Source organism: Phyllostomus discolor, chromosome 6 (assembly GCF_004126475.2).
Source record: "Phyllostomus discolor isolate MPI-MPIP mPhyDis1 chromosome 6, mPhyDis1.pri.v3, whole genome shotgun sequence".
Lineage (NCBI taxonomy): Eukaryota > Metazoa > Chordata > Mammalia > Chiroptera > Phyllostomidae > Phyllostomus > Phyllostomus discolor.
In genome coordinates this window covers 122293589-122309936 of record NC_040908.2, presented here as the reverse complement: position 1 = coordinate 122309936, position 16348 = coordinate 122293589, and the positions used below count along the sequence as shown (strand labels likewise).

Genomic DNA, 16348 nt, shown 5'->3' with positions numbered 1-16348 from the left:
TTTCCATCAGTCACAGCACCTTCTCCATACACTGCACAGATCTTTTTTTGCATTTCAGTTGCATTTTTACCTTTCTTGAAATAAAACATCATACATTGGAAATGTATATTCTCTTCCATCTTCAATATTAAAATGGGTACACAGAAATTCACCAATTTTGATGTTTTTTTAAATGCACACTGATATGACAGTTGTCACAACACAATCTAACAAAATTGTTTCTAATGAAATTAAAGACAACTAAGCACTATTAGAACCATCATGTGGACGAAAACATAACAGACTTTTTGGCCAACCAATAGCTTCTGAGAACCCACTTGTGGGAGTGCAGACAGGGGAGACCTTGGCCCTTACCACCTTCTCCTTTCATCCACTGGGCTTGGAGGGTCCCGAGGGCCTCATGGTGGGTTCCTATTTATGCTGAGGTGGCTGGGAAGCTCAGGCCCTCTGAGTTCTCTTGGGCCCCAGCTCACTCTGTCTCTTGCAGGGAAGTACTACATGGCCACCATGACCATGGTCACCTTCTCCACGGCGCTCACTATCCTTATCATGAACTTGCATTACTGTGGTCCCAGTGCCCGCCCAGTGCCGGCCTGGGCTCGGGCTTTCCTACTGGGACACCTGGCACGGGGCCTGTGTGTGCGGGAACGAGGGGAGCCCTGTGGGCAGTCTAGACGGCCTGAGCCACCTCCCAGCCCCCAGCCTCCTGCGGGCCCCCCAGCAGGCCCTTGCCGTGAGCCCCGGTGTCTCTGCCACCAGGAAGCCCTGCTGCGCCACGTAGCCACCATTGCCAACACCTTCCGCAGCCACCGGGCTGCCCAGCACCGCCATGAGGACTGGAAACGCCTGGCCTGTGTGATGGACCGCTTCTTCCTGGGCATCTTCTTCTCCATGGCCCTGGTCATGAGCCTCCTGGTGCTGGTGCAGGCCCTGTGAGTCCCGGGAGTCTGCTGCGGCCACAGCAAGTCCAGGCAGGGATGGAAAGGCCAGGCGGTTGGTGGTCCTCAGATGGGCCACCCAGTCTCTCCCCACTGTGCCTACGACGAGCCTGGGACACCCGTTCCCAGGATTAGCTCTGCTGACTTCACAGACCGTGAGGGAGCACGTGTTGCCTGTGTGTCCTGATCTCTAAGGAAAATACAGGGCTTGCTGCTCCCCTGATTCCCTGCAGAGGAGGAACTCTAAGAAGGGTCCAGGTCAAAGTACAGTCCTGGGGGATGATTGAACTTCCATGATGAGTGTTAGAGCTTTCAGTAGGGAGAACACAGAACTGCCACATGTCCTGCCTTATCTTCCTCAGTGGCTGCTGTTATACATACTGGGTCTTGCCTGCCCCTGCCTCAGGGCTCAGGGAAGGGGACTGGGGATTCAGATTCATGGTCTAGTTTCCAGAGCAGGAGGTCACACAAGGATCTGGCCCCAAAGCCCCAACTCAATCATTAAGTAAGTGTGTGCCTGGCACTTTCTCAATGTCGTGTCTTCCCTTCGGGTCCTGTGGTGGTGGGAGATGGGGATCCAGGTTTGTCTCTCTAGAAACAGGAATCTTAGGGCTCATGGATTAGAACAGGAATTACATCTTTGCTCACAAGAAAATGATGGATTCGGCCAAGACCCTGGAGGGCACCTTAAGCTCCCTGCTCCATCTCCTGCTCCCTTCCCTCTGGGGTTAGCTTCAGTCACCTCACTCCCACACACTGAGACTCAGAGAGCTTGAAAGTGTCCGAGGGAGGGGCAGCGTGGGACCAGCTGTTCACAAGGTATATGTTTCTTCCTGACTTTCCCTTCTTCCCCAGCACCACCTCTTTGCCTCAGCCCCGGCCCCTGCCCTCAGGATCCTCACGGTCCGACACAGGCAACAGGCATGCACATGTGGTGTAGAGAAGCCCCAGGGACCTGTGGGGGTGCAGAGGTGGCACCCAACCCGGCAGGGTCAGAGCGGCCAGAGAAAGCTTCCGGGAGGAGTTAATAGGAGCTTTCCAGTTGCGAGTGTGAGGCATTTGAGTGACACCAGCAAGTACCATGGCCAAGTGCTTTCCTCCCCAAGCACCCCCACCCCCAGGCAAGTTTGATCTTCTATCTCCAAGTGAGTATTTGGCTGTCCTGGAGTCCCCCCACCTCCTCTCAGTACCTCACTCCTAGAACACTGGATAAAGTTCAGGCCCAGAATTCTTTTTCTCCACCATCAGGCCTGGCAGCTGCCAGAGAAGGTCCCAGAGTTCCCTGCAGGTGGCGTTTCTGTGGATCTTGGCTACACTAAAAGCACACATGTGGCCGACATCTCGTGTTGGGCAGAGGCGGCAGGCAGGGCTGCTCAGAGTCTGACAGCCCAGGGCCAGGGGAGGCGTGGGCTCTCTGGGAAGGCTCCCCCAACAAGGAGCCACAGCAGCAGAGCAAGGGACCAGACTGTAGAAAGGGGGGCCTGGCCCATGGCTGCAGGGAAACAGAGGCAGAGAGAAAGACTTAGAGGTGAAGGAAGGTACACAAAGAAACATGTCAAAGAGAAATGAGCAGGGTGAGCTGGAAGCACTGGTCACACAGTGTGACTGCAGGCAGATGAAGAGTGACAGTTTAGGGAAGCTGGGAGGACATTTGCACACAGCAGCTCCAGCAAGGGGTTACTATCCAAAATATATAAAGAACTCATGCAACTCAACACCAAACAAAAACAATCCATTTAAAAAATGGGCAGAGGACTTGAAGAGACATTTCTCCCAAGAATACAGACAGATGGCCAAAGATATATGAGAAGATGTTCAACTTCATTAGCTTTTAGGGAAATGGAAATCAAAACTACAGTGAGATACCACCTCACACCTGTTAGAACAGCTGTTATCAACAGGACAAGCAATAACAAGTGCTGGAGAGGCTGTGGAGAAAAAGAAACTCTCATTCACTGCTGGTGGGAATGCAGACTGGTACAGCCGCTATGGAAAACAGTGTGGCGGTTCCTCAGAGATTTAAGAATAGAGATACCACACGACCCCGCAGCCCCTCTTCTGGGTATCTACCCAAGAAATTTGAAAATATTTATTTGCAAAGATGTATGCACCCCTCTGTTCACTGCAGCAGTATTCACAGCAGCCAGGACGTGGAGATAACCGGAGTGTCCTTCGATAAAGGATTGGGCAGAGAGGATGGGGCACGTGTGTACGATGGAATACTGCTCAGCGTAAAGAAGACAAAATACTGCCATTTGTAACAACAGGGATGGACCTTGAAAATTGTTATGCTAAGTGAATCAGTCAGAAAAAGCTGAGAACCATGATTTCACTCATATAGGGTCATAAAACTGAAAGTAACGAGTGAACAAGAAAAACAAACAACAAAAAATCTCATTGACAGAGATAGCAGCATGGTGGTTACCAGAGGGAAGGGGTGGGGCAGTAGCAGAGAAGAGAGGCCCAATACATGGTGACAAAGGTGATTTGGTTTTGGCCAGAGGGCGCACAATGCAATATACAGATCATGTATCGCAGAACTGTACACTTGAACCCCTTATAATCTTATTAACCAATGTCACCCCAATAAATGTGATTTTGAAAAAAAAGGAATTCAGAGAGGAAGGTGAGCAGAGATGAAGCGCCCGGGAGACACCAGAGGTTACGGGGTCTGTCCTCCTCCCTGCTATGGGCACACGCCAGGCCTCACAGGGCGGGAAGAAGCATGTGCAGAGGGCCGAACAGGGTCTTGGTTCCTCTGCCCAAACACTAGTGGAAGGGATTCTGGTGAGCCAGGGGTGGAGAGATCTTAAACTTTCCTAGTGCATGAAATTTCATCAAAACTCAGAGAAGCCGGTTGGAGGCTGGAAACTGGCTTCTGGCCCTGGCTCTGCCACTGACTCCTTCTGTCGCCTGGGGAAAGTCACTTCCATCTCTGGGTCTCACCTTACTATACAGTGAGGGCAAGACTTCCTGCTCTGCCCCCTTCCAATAGACTATTGTGCAGCAGGGGATAAAATGAGATGGCATCCGGCGAGGTGGGGGCCAGCCTGGGGGTCCCTGGAGCTTAGGGTCAGGCTGTCTGGGCTCCAGCTCTTGCTAGCTGTGTGCTGTAGGGCTGGTTGCCTCACCTCTCTGTGCCTCAGTTCCCTCATCTGTAGAACTGGGGAGATGACAGACCCTCCACCGCCGGGTTGTGGGGAGGATTCATGGCCTGGTGTGCCCGGAACGCTGAGTGATACCGTGTCGTGGAGAATGGTGAGGACACAGTGGAGGCTGGGGCTCCTCCCTGTCCACTGTTCACAGAGCCCAGAGGGAGGGAGGCGAGACCCACGAGGAGGGGCAGCTGCAGTGCCTTCCCTGGGGGTGGACTGTTCCAGTAGGTTCCCCTGGAAAAGCCTGTTCCCAACTTGAGAAGTGGTGGCCCAGGGAGGCCCTGGCACAGCAGGTGTTGGAGGGAAGAGAAGTCATGGCTGAAAGTCACCTGGGGATCATCTAGTCCAATTGGCTTATTACACAGACAGAGAAACTGAGGCCCAGAGAGGGAATAATTGTTCACAAAGAGAGTTAGGACAGAGGCTGGACTAGAGCCCAGGTCTCTAGTACTTGAGGTCTGGCCTCCACCGTGGAAGGTGGTCTGAGGGATTGCTGAGGTCAGCAGCAGGGACAGAGGGCTGTACAAGTGAAGGAGCAGAAGGCCTGGGAGGACTTTGTGGGACCAGCACTCCCCTCCTTCACCTCTGCGCAGCCTGGATCTCCCTGGGGCCTGACCGCTGTCCCCTGTGAGGGAGAGGCGGCCCCACAAAGGGCAGCCCAAACACTGCCCCATGCATATAAATACCGTGGGGTCTCTGTGAGAGCTCAGCTATCCCCACAGCGGTCTGCTTTAGAGGGTTTACTCATTTATTTTTAATGAAAAGGTGTCGTTTTCCTTATCAGGGGGACACCCAGGTGAGGGGTCCAACCCCAGGGCGGCCTGCCCATCCCCACTGGAGCCCCTGTCCCAGAGGCTTGCAGCCCTTACCTGAGTTTTCCAGACGGCAGGGCCTGGATTTGCATTGCTTGTCTGCAGAGAAGAAACAGAAAAGAATCCAAGGCTTAATAGCTCTCCAGATGGAAAGCTGTGGGCCCTCCCTGACTCGCTCTAAGAAAGCTGGTACTTTTTCCTCCAATGCCGCTTCCTTATGGTGAGACCTCCCTCGCCTAGGTTTGACTTGATATCTGAGCAGCGGGGCCAGAGGGAGCCAGCCCTCAAAACCAGGGCCTGTCCAGGTGCTCTGCTTGCTCCCCTTGCCTCCCTGCCACACCTACCTCTGACTCTCCAAGCCTGTCCCAGCCAAGGGCAGGCTAGTTTATGCTGTTTGCATGTTTTCCTCACTTTCTGTCAACTCATGCGTGCTCATGATGCGGTCCAAGGTGGGAACGGAAGCCACATGGGCATTTCTGCATGTTAGATGTGGTCCACAGTTCCAGCAAACGGTCTGCCCCTAACTGAAATGTGGGCCTTGCAGCCCTGGACATGACTCAGCCAGGGCCAGTGGCCCACAGCCCAGACAGACCGGGAACCTGGGCCCACCCTCACGGTTCCTCCTTCAGCTTGCCCTGGGGGATGGACAGGAAGAGTGTCCGAGACCTGCCACAGCCTGAACTGCAACATAGGGGCACAGCACCCACCTGAGGTCTCCCCACCCCCACCCAGCACACACGACAGCCCAGGATTTCCGTTCAAAATAAACACTGTCCTCTTGGAGACTAAGGTTGGGGTTCTTGGCATTTCTGGCCACCGCAATCTGTGTGCCAGCCAGTACTGTAACTAGAAATTAATTCCCTTCTAGCTTCCAGCCAGGAGAAAAGTGTGACCTGGTCTGTTTGGCCCTCAAATGGCCAGAGACCAGCCCTGCCTTGGTCAGGAAACCCTCGTCAGCCTCCTAGCAGGCAGGTGGCCAGCTCTGGCTCAGACACTGCCAGGGACCAGAAGCGTCCTACCTCAGAAGGTTGCCTCCCTCAGATGAAAGGGAGGAGGGGTGGGGACAGGACTGTGCCCCCTCACTGTTGGTTTGTTTTGAGTGTTTCTGTTTGTATCCCCTGAAAGCAGGGCAGGCGCCCCACCCTCTGCACAGGTGCTCACCCACGTGCCCCCTCACCTTTGATGTACTCGCAGTTATATGTGCTGTGCTCACCCAGGGACCGGAGGTAGATGCGGGTGGGGCCCTGGGTCGGTCTGCTGGTGTTGATCACCTGGAAGGTCTCAAAAGGAGGGATCAGCACCTCCTCTTCCTCAGGGAAGAAGGAGTATCCCCTGATAGGGACCCCAAGACAGGTCCAGATGCCAAAGAAAGTTTCCTTACCAAAATTCTGGGCGGTAGCATTCTGTAGAGATGCTGAGGCAAAGCCCCCCAGCCGGACAGTGGCCCCAGGCCCTGCTGGCCGGAAGCGCAGGCCTTGCACCCCTCGAAACACCTGGAGGCACCGGGGGGAGCGCTGGGCCTTGCCCAGCAGCTGCAGAGCCTCCGTCAGCAGGAAATGGAACGTCTTGAAGGAGAAGTGTTGGAGGTAGTGGACTCGGGTGCGGCCCGCCTCTCGCAGGGCCACATTGAACTCCTTGAACAGGGGGCTGTTGATTGTGTAGGCCAGGAGGGCCACCCCATGCTCATCACGGAAGCCGGGGGGTGGGGGGGGTGGGGGTGGTCCCCAGGCTTGGCGCTCCTGCCATCGGGTGCTTCCCAGCACCCAGCCATCGGCGTACACTTTGTTGGCCTGGAACTCGGTGCGGTTGAGCTCTGGGAGAGCAGCGGTCATGGCTGCTGCACAGCCAGCATATTGGTCATCAAAGGAGGTTGGGGCCATGTCCAGGGGCCTTTCTTGAGAGAAGAGTTCTCGTCGTGCAATAGGGTAGCTCTGGGCCTGAAGGAGAAGGAGCAGCAAGGACCAAGAGGATGGGCCCTGGGAGTATGGGAGCCTATCCAGCTTTCCCCGCCGCTGAGCGGAGGAAAACACCATAAGGGTCCCAAACACACCCGGAGGGGAAGTGGGGTTGGGAACTCCCAAATGCAAACTCCCTGAAACTGGGTTTTGGGGCTGTCCCCTCGGGCTGAGCAAACCCCAAGGGAAGCATCAGGCATTTTCTCTTCTGCCTGCTCTTCTTTCCAGAATTCAGAAGAAGCTGACAGCTCAGCTGCCCGCTGGCATGGGGATGGCAGAGGGTGACCATACCTGAAGTGCTTCCATGAGGCCCATGGACACAAGCAGCAGAGACATCGCAACGGGAGTCTGCATGTTGGAGGTGACCTTGGGTAAGTTACTGTCTCTTTTGGGGTCTCAGTTTCCTTATCTGGAAAATGGGAATGTTAGCCTATACAGTTTACTAAACATTCATTGACACCTAGCCTCTGCTACTCCCAGTGCCTGGCACAGAGTCACAACAGAGATGGAGATTCAGGAGAGGACCCTTCTTGCTGCAAGCAACATGGGAGACTTCCTGGAGGAGGTGATATATGCACAGAGATGAACAGGAGAATAAGGCTTCAATCAGTGGAGAAAAAGAGAGAAAAGTTTGGAGTTTGGGGTGGGGAAAGGAGTTTGGGGTGGCAGGAATGAGAAGAGCAAAGTTACCGGAGGCAGGAACTCTCAGGTCATAAAGAGTAAGAAACATTTTGTCTAGTGTGGCAGAACTTGCAATGTGGGAATGTCAGAAAGACTGGGGCCAATCATGAAGGAGCTGCCACAGCGAGGGGCCTTGGCTTCACCTGGGGACGCAAGGCTGAAACAGGGTGGATCCAGGGGTGGGTGGCTGCTGGAGCCAGGGCAGGACTCCGGAGACAGGCTTAAACCAGGGCTCGAGGAGCCAGAGGGCTTCGCTTCTCCCTCCAGTCCTGCTGAGAGCTGAGCCCTCTTCCCCAAACCCTCAGCTGCTTCTAGGGCAGAGACAGTTGTAGATCTCCAGGTGGGGAGGAAAGAGGGACTCAGAGAGGGGGGAGGACAGAGGGTGCCGGCTTCCCCTAGGAAAGCGGGAGGGAACCACAGCCTCCTACACCCTGTGGGTGGACGGGCATTGGGGGCCCGAAATAGCACCAAGAATAAGGCGTCTCAGCTTTGGGTCAGAACTGGAACAGTTTCTAAGCCAGTGCTGCTGCTTCTCTTCTGTTTATTTTATTACAGAGTAATGTGTGCTTGTTGTGGGAAAAAAATGTATAAGTGAAACACAAAATCTAAGTTCCCTTTTCTGCTTTCTCCCCTCTGCGCTCCCCTTCTCTCTAACCCATGCCTGCCAGTGTGTGTGCGTGTGCGTGTGCGTGTGGGGGGGGGTGACCTGTGATAAAGGCACCCTTCAGGACCTCTTCCTATGCTCAGATAATGTCATTGTAAATATACTTACATAGTTTTATACATACGTTTACTATACTTACATATGAATGCACAGTCCTCTGTGTACAGCCTATTTTTGTTATTTTGTTCAAAAATAAAACTGGAACATCCTTACACATACATTCTAGAACTTTATAAATATGTCGCGGACTTCCATGTTGTACATGCATATCTACCTTGCTCATTATAGTGGCATCATGGTACTTGGGGGTACAGTTATGCAATGATTTACTCATTTCCTTATTAATGGATGCACATTTCCCCCAATTTTTTATATTACATATAATACTACATGAACATCCATGTATATAAATACTTGTGCACTTGCACGCATATTTTATAGGAAAGGTATCAAGAAGTGCGATGACATTTAAAGTTTATGGACAGTGTTTATCTTGCCAGGCACTGCCGGGCTCCATCCCAAAGGTGCCAGTCTGCCCTCCCGCCGACTGTGAAGGAGAGTGTCCTTTCTCCACATCTTTGCCAACACTGGGTATAATGAATCTCTGAGTTTCATTTAACTAGATCATAACTTTAATTTTCAATATTTTAAAGTTTTAACTTAATTTTATTAAAGGTAGTACATTTTTATTGTTCAGCATGTCAGTAGTCCGAAAGGCCCACCGTGACACACGTGTTCCTCACTCACTCCCCAGTCCCGACCTCATCTCCCAGTGGCGACCTGTGTGCCGTTTTCCATGCGTCCTTGCGGAGACACACGCAAATTCATGGGCATTTCTGTTTTCCTTCTTTTGCACAAGTAGTAATACAGTTGGTGGCTCTTTATGTTTGAGAATCTCATGAAAACTGAAACCTGACCTCAGAAAATAGGTACCTGCACGTTCACATCGATGTCACATTAGTTTCAGGTGGCTATTCCTCTGCCCCATCTCACTCAGGTTAGGCATCCCTGCTCCATCATCCCCTCTGGCTCTTGGCGGGAGGGCCTAAGTTTTGACAGATCAGTGACTCAAAAACACTGGGATTCTATGTGTTTGTAATTGTATGAGTCTCCAATCTAAGATCCTGTAGACTGCTAATGTACAATTTAAACTGAGGCATGAGTGTCTGTGGGCAATGGAGTCAGCAGCGGTTTTTATCAAATTCAATTTGTCTGTCCCAAACTGAATTCACTATCTTCTCTCCCTAAACAAAAAAGTTTTGCACCTCTGTAATAATCTATCAGGCACTGAGGATAAAATGATGAACAGCAGCAACAATAAACCCCTCAGCCCTGCTTCTTTAAGTCCTTTTGAAGTGGAGCTGGAGCTGGAGTGAGAAATTTCAAGTAGCATGTGATGCACGTTATAAAAGAAACCAAAAAAGCCGAAAAGAAACCAATTTGTACCCGGAGTGGGGTTTAAAGGAAGGGCTGACCGGACGAGGCACAGAGTACATGGAGTTGAAGACAGCATCATAGTGGTATGTAAAGCAAGAGACACTGCTCCCCAACTCCAGGATGGAACGCTAGTGGGCAGGGTATGTGGCAGCAAAATCTACTTGAACTCTTGTTGGTGGTCTCTCGGAATCCACCCAAAAAGCTTAAGCTCCATAGTAGATCCTCTCTTTCTGGTGGAGAACCCAGCCCACTGGTTCAGGTGGGGCTTACCCCCATGGTGGGAAACACATGAGCCAAAACTGGTACTTGACTACCCTGGCCATTGTGATTGGCTCATGGATGGACACATGACCTAAGCAAGGCCAATCAGAGTCTCTCAGAACAGAATCCAACCGCCTCTGGCATTTGAGGCCCTCTGTGACCCAGCCCACCGGGACCTCTTTAGCCCCCTGTACTGCTACCCCTGCTTGGCTTCTATAGCACAGAACGAAGTTCCAGGCATGCCTTCACCGTCTCCCTCCCTGTGGCTCTGCACACATGCCATCTGCTGGGGGTACCCTTCTTTTGCTATTCACTCTTCCAGGCTTAGCTCAGGGGTCACCTCCTCCAGGAAGCCCTCTTACTCCTCCGGGTCCCCTGCTTTCCTGTCACTGTCCTGATTGTACTGTGCTGCCCTTCTACGTCTGTCTTCCCTCCTGGCTTGTGAATTCTTTGAGGGCAGGAACCAGGTATGATGTATTCTGTGTCCCCAGAGTTCGACCCAAGGCCGTACCCAGGTGAAGCCTCTCAGAATGTTTGCTGAGAATCTGAGAGGCTTTCTGGGTACAACTAATAATGTAGATCACTGCAAGCAGGTGAATCGATGACTTTGGTGATCAGTTTTGGGGAGGAAATGGGGTGGGAGCCAGGGGAGTGGGGAAAGCATGGGAGCTGAGGAAGTGGAGGCACCAAGCAACCCCTTTTCATATCCAGCTGCCCTCTGTCCTCATCTGCTCCGGACACTTCTTGTCAATTTCCCCTTATTCGGGCCCTCATGGAACATTTCTTTCTGGTGATGGGACTTCAAATGTTCCCCCAGGAATCTCCAGATTTCCCAGTGGCCCCAAACCTCTCTGTCAAAGGTACTGTGGTCTGAATGTTTGTCTCCTCAGAATGCATGTGTTGGAATCCTAATGTCTTGGTGATGGTATTACAAGGTGGGGCCTTTGGGAGGTGGTTGGTTCCTGAGGGTGGAGCCTACTTGAATGGGATTAGTGTTCTAATAAAAGAGACCCCCGGAACCCCCTCCCACCATGTGAGCACAGTGAGAAGGTACCGGCTGAGGTCTAGAGAGGGAGCCTTCATGCAATCATGCTAGCACCCTGACCTTGGACTCTCAGCCTTCAGAAATATGAGGAACAGACGAAAATAAAGGAATCCCTAAAACCTGTCCTAGTGATTCCTAAAACTCTACCATTAATACCCCAAATTCCCTCTAAAAAATCTTCTTCCCCTGCCCAGTGCCGGGGAGGAGGGTGGTGTGCCCCTTACCTAGGCCTTCTCCAGGGCAGGAAAGCTGGTGTTGGGCTCCTGTGATGGCCACCAGGGGAGGGGGAGGTCAGGTTCCTCCTTTATACTGTACCTCCCCCACACAGCTGCTCAGAAATGTGACACTCCCCCATCTATTTCTGGATGTCTCTTCAAGGCTCAGGAACAGGCCTCTGCCCAGTCTGCCCTGGGCCAGTGGTCTTCCCACAGAAAAAGGAACCCCTAAAGCCAGAGAATGTGGATTGAGGCATGGAGGTCCTGCATCCAGCACCGCTGGCCTCTGACAATCTCTCCTTACATCCGTTGCTCATGTGAGCACGGAGACTCACCTAAGGTGCAAGGGGAGATTCCCAGATCAAGAAGGCTGGGTCTGGGTCCCAGGCCCAGCACTGATTTGCCATGCAGTCTTGAAGGACTTTCTGATGCACGCCAGACCCCTGTTCAATGACAAGATTTGACTCCATCTCTTGGGGCCTTTCTTGGGGTTCCAAGTCTTGGGATGGGAGAAACAACTCCCCAAAGCCTAGAGGGTGGAGAGAGGATAAAACCGTGGTTCCAGTGTATCTGGTCCCAGGAACTGCTGCCAGCAGGCCTTACTGTCCCAGACAGTACCTCCTGTGCCAGTGGCTGCAAAGGCGCGAGTCTCTGCAGGCCGGTGGGACATGGAAGCCGATGCTGCTTGATGCTGCTTTTCACAGTAACGGTGAACAGTAGAGAGGCTCCTGATTCGCTAGCCTGGAGGACTCGGGGTGGCCAGTCTCCTTGGAAAGGGGCAGTCTTGAGGCTGTTTGCCTGGCAGGCACTCTTGCTTTGGGGACTGGCAGTGTTTCCACTCTCCACCCTCCCCCAAGCCCAGGCGCAGAGTTTATCTTCCTTTTCGGCCCACAGGAAGGGTTTTGGAGAAAGCAGGATTCCAGGTGAAGGGAATTTTTTATTTGGCTGGCAGTGTGACAGGAGTGGGGCTAAACTAATGAGCCAGACCAGATTGGAGGCCTGGGGTAAATCCAAGCTCCGAGCCTACCTCAGCCACAGCAGGAAATGGGCAGCGTCGCTTAAATCTTGACATTCAGTGCCTCCAACTCCTCTGTCCTCCCTGGGGGAGTTCCCGTCCCACCCCCAGAAGCTCAGGCCCCCAGGAAGCTCTTCCCAGAGGGGCTTACTGGTTCCTTCTCCCATTACCTCTGACTGGGCATCCAAAACTCAGAGCCAGGTTATTTATAGACAAGCCCACAGAAAGGGAGGGGAAGGGCCAGTGTTTATAAACACCAGGTCACCTGAATCTGAGATCTCGAGGGAGAGTGGGTCTGGGAGGGTCTGGGAGGGGGCGGGCTGGACCGTAAGCCTCTGGAACGGAGGGCTCTGCTTCCCGTCTAACCCTACTGACAGGGAAAGGGGCAGAGACGGGAGGAGGTGGGCTCCGCTCGGATGCTGGGCCACACGTGACCCAATGAGCGGGCCATATGCAAATTGCACGCAAATCAGCAAGTACACAGTGGTGACGTCATGGCTGGCGAGACCCCCGTTGGGGTCCCAGGCCTAGTGGTCTGGGGGCCAGGTCAGGCCCCCTTGAGGGAGAGACCAAGTCTCATCATCTCCCTCCCCCAACCCTGGACTCGCTGGGAGCCAAAGAAGGCCCTGGAGAAAACTGAAGTTTGGGGAGGGGAGTCAGCCGCTCAGCCCCTTCCTCGCCACTCCTACTCCCTCCACCACGGTGTCAGTCGTTGGGGAAGAGAGGTGTTGGGTTACTGCCACGGGGGCTATAGTTAGATGTGGGACTTTGCTTGTCGGCGGGACTCCCGGAACAGGCTGTGCTCGTCCAGACACCCGCCGGCGGAACCAAACCGTCCAGTTCTCTGCCTCCGACCTCCGTGATCTCCAGGTGCGTGCCAGGCCAGCGCCCCCTCCCCTGTCCAGGTGCAGCCAAGTCACCTGCACCACCGCAAAAAGACCTCCTGGACGTAGGCACTGCGTTTAGGGGCATCCAGAAGTCAGGCGGGCAGAGACCTGAGGTTCTGCTTGTGCTGGGGGGTGGAGACAGTAATACCCCAGGTCCGCCCACTCTCTTAGGCCCGCCCTTGGCCCCACCCATGCCTGAGCCCCGGGCCCTGGACCATCTTCTTCACACCACAGAAGGGGTGTGGATCTCTTCCCACAGCCCACTGAAGCCAAGCTTCCACCGCTGCCACTGGTCCCACCTGCATCCGGACCTCGCCCTCCTGTCTCCCCCGGGATGATGCTGGCTGCTCTGCTGCTCACCCTCAGCTGCCTTGGCCTCCACACCCTCTGGCAGGTAACTGGGGGAACCATCCCCTGCCACAAAGGAAAGAATTGGGAGGCAGAGGCCTCAAAAATCTCTCCCAAGGACTATTCTCTGGGACCCTGGTCCTTTTAATCCTCTTTGCAACCTTCCTCCCTGCAGGGAGCCCCAAGTTCCCATTCCCTCTCCCAGAACCCCCATCTATACCAACTGACTGCCCTGTGGTCCTCCTTCCTTCATCTCATCCCTCCCTAGGGACTGCCACTGACTTCCTCACCTCCTCACCCCCCCCCCCCCCCCCCCCCCCCCCCGTTCTCAGGCTCAGCCTGGGCAGACTGGGTTGGGCTCCTGTGAACTGCCCTCATGCAGCCCTTCCTAGACCAGGGCTCCCCCCACACCCCACCCCAGGTTTGGGGATGAGGGCCTCTGAAGCCAGAGAGGACTCAGGAGTCTCCAAGCTGACAGTGGCTTGGTGTGGTAGTGGAGCACCTGCCTAGGAGGCAGAGTCTGAGGATGCGACGGGGTCAGGTCATTGGGACTGGTGGCGCATTTGTAGTGTAATCCGCACCCTGCTTCTTAGGGCCAGGACAGCGCTTGGAAGCCAGCTAGCTCCACCTCCCACTGAGTGTGGGGACCTCTTTGATGAGAAGACAACCCCTTTTAGGTTGAAAAGAAGTGAAGATCTCTATGCTGTCCTCACAATAGCCCTGTGAGGTTGGAAGTATCAACTTCCAGGTAGAGAACCTGAAGCCCAGAAGAGTTGAGAGACTTGACCAAGATCCCGCAGCAGCGAGTAGGTGATGAAGTCAGAATCTGAACCCTTGTCTGCCTGACTCCAGTGCCCATGTTATTTAAGCCCTCGAGCCCTTGCCAAATTGTATATACCAGATATTTGGGCATAGAAATGAGATTGTTTCCGAACTGATCTGCCACCAGGACCCCTGTCCAGTGCTCTGAATCTGTACCCCTTCCTCTGTGGCTCCTCTCTTCCTTACCTCACTAGGCCCAGGCTGTCCCTATCCTGCCCCTGGGCCTGGCTCCAGACACCTTCGATGACGCCTACGTGGGCTGCGCAGAGGAAATGGAGGAAAAGGCAGCCGCTCTGCTGAAGGAGGAGATGGCCCGCCACGCCCTGCTGCGGGAATCCTGGGAGGCAGCCCAGGAGGCCTGGGAGCAGAAACAGCGGGGGCTCACCCTGCCCCCTGGCTTCAGGCCCCAGCATGGAATCGCTGTCATGGTCTACACGAACTCATCTAACACCTTGTACTGGGAGCTGAACCAGGCCTTGCGGACTGGCGGCGGCTCCCGGGAGTTCTACATGAGGCACTTCCCCTTCAAGGCCCTGCACTTCTACCTGACCCGGGCCCTGCAGCTGCTGCAGGGGAGCAAGGGCTGCACTCGGGGACCTGGGCAGGTGGTGTTCCGAGGTGTAAGCACCCTTCGCTTTGAACCCAGAAGGTTGGGGGATGCTATCCGCTTGGGCCAGTTTGCCTCCAGCTCCCTGGATGAGGCGGTGGCCCACAGATTTGGTAATGCCACCTTCTTCTCCCTAAGGACTTGTTTTGGGGCGCCTATCCAGGACTTGTCTGTTTTTCCCAAGGAGCGTGAGGTGCTGATCCCTCCCCATGAAGTCTTCTTGGTCACCAGGTTCTCCCAAGATGGAGCCCGGAGCCTAGTGACTCTCTGGAGCTATAATAAGACCTGCAGCAACTTTAACTGTGCCTATCTGGGTGGTAAGCTGTGCATGACGGAAGCAGGACTGGCGGGGGGCAGAGGAGGACGTGAAATAAGCCCCAATGTCCCTGTACGATCCCCAGTGCCTTCAGGAGACCTACGCGGTTAATGGGGGAGCTGAGGGCCAGAGGTCAGCTGCAGTTACTGTTCTCTGTGGCTCAGGTCCTGTCAGTGTTTTCCAGATCTCTGCATGTTTTCAAATGATTCTGTAAATGTTCCCGAAAAGTTCCATCTGCTATATAGAGCCTAACAGAGCAAAAGAGCCCTGTTCAGGAGATCAGCAAGCAGAGGAAAGTGACAGGAGTGCTGCTGGGGATCTCAGGGGACCCTGGGCTTACGGGGGGGGGGGGGGGGGGGGGGGGGGGGGGGGGGGGGGGGGGGGGGGGGGGGGGGGGGGGGGGGGGGGGGGGGGGGGGGGGGGGGGGGGGGGGGGGGGGGGGGGGCCCAGGGGCGTTGCCTGAGCAATTCCCACATGCTGAGGCAGGGACAGATGCAGGAGTGACTGGGGCTAGGGTGGGGAGCAGGGATGGGTAGGCCAACGGAAAGATTTCCTGGGGGAAAGAGGAGGAAGAGGAGTCAGAAGTTTGCATTCAGGAAGGGGAACGGTGGATTGAGAAGGGGGATGGCCAGTGCCAGGGCCCGTGGGATGGGGAGTGAGGGGTGTGAGCGTCAGCTGAAGGCCTCGCCTTGCTGTTTATTACAGGGGAGAAGAGGCGGGGCTGTGTGTCTGCACCAGGTGAGTGACCCTCTCCCCCCCCCTCAGCAGCTTTGGCTCCTCCTGGCCTGGTGGGCCCCTCACCTCCTTTTTTTCTCTCTTTCCAGCAGCAGGGGCAGCCAGACTCACCCTCCAACAGGGCCTTCTCTCTGCTCTCCTGGACAACCCTGCTCGTGGCCCCCGTGGGGTTCCAGTGCTCAAGAGCTGGGCCCTTGAAAGTCCAATGCCTGCCACTTAGGAGTCTTGGAAACTGCTGACCTTCATATGAAGGAGGGACCTTCGAGCAGCCTCGAAGCAGGAGCACGGTTTCAGACCAGCCCTAGAAGCCATCTCCCCACCCAGGACGTGGGGGAGTCTGAGGCCATGGAAGGTCGGAGGAAGCCCTGCTGTGTGGTGGGGACTCCCTGGGACAAGTAAGGCTAGTACTGTGATGACCATTTTATTAAACAGTGTTGGAGTGTGGTGACATTGAA

The 16348-nt window shown here is 54.4% G+C and overlaps 3 protein-coding genes across 9 annotated transcripts in view; 2 read left to right on the top strand and 1 right to left on the bottom strand.

Annotated features, from left to right (window-relative positions):
• Positions 1-953, top strand: part of CHRNA10 (cholinergic receptor nicotinic alpha 10 subunit) — a 3993-nt gene extending 3040 nt beyond the window's left edge. The window contains exon 4 of the mRNA XM_028514882.2: positions 488-953. Within this exon, the coding sequence (XP_028370683.2) occupies positions 488-936 (449 nt within the window). The 3' untranslated portion in view covers positions 937-953. The remainder of the gene's footprint in view (positions 1-487) is intronic.
• Positions 1-16348, top strand: part of ART5 (ADP-ribosyltransferase 5) — a 17312-nt gene extending 964 nt beyond the window's left edge. The window contains exons 2-8 of one of the 5 annotated variants that reach the window (XM_036028894.1): positions 7089-7231; positions 7341-7425; positions 10721-10763; positions 13325-13459; positions 14430-15159; positions 15864-15896; positions 15986-16348. In XM_036028894.1, the coding sequence (XP_035884787.1) occupies positions 7165-7231; positions 7341-7425; positions 10721-10763; positions 13325-13459; positions 14430-15159; positions 15864-15896; positions 15986-16113 (1221 nt within the window). In that variant the 5' untranslated portion in view covers positions 7089-7164 and the 3' untranslated portion in view covers positions 16114-16348. Of the gene's footprint in view, positions 1-7088; positions 7232-7340; positions 7426-10720; positions 10764-11928; positions 13049-13070; positions 13128-13324; positions 13460-14429; positions 15160-15863; positions 15897-15982 lie in introns of those variants that run through there. The other 4 variants (XM_036028893.1, XM_028516405.2, XM_028516403.2 and 1 more) reach the window with 4 other exon arrangements.
• Positions 2295-11811, bottom strand: ART1 (ADP-ribosyltransferase 1). 3 transcript variants are annotated; one of them, XM_036028896.1, is made up of 5 exons: positions 11173-11811; positions 7152-7269; positions 6083-6842; positions 4963-5004; positions 2295-2430 (listed from the first exon to the last, which is right to left on the bottom strand). In XM_036028896.1, the coding sequence occupies exons 2-5, from the start codon at positions 7212-7214 to the stop codon at positions 2312-2314; spliced, it is 984 nt and encodes a 327-aa protein (XP_035884789.1). In that variant the 5' UTR covers positions 7215-7269; positions 11173-11811; the 3' UTR covers positions 2295-2311. The 3 variants fall into 3 exon arrangements, with proteins under 3 accessions (XP_035884789.1, XP_028370682.2, XP_035884790.1); XM_028514881.2 differs by having other exon boundaries at positions 7152-7208; XM_036028897.1 differs by lacking the exon at positions 7152-7269.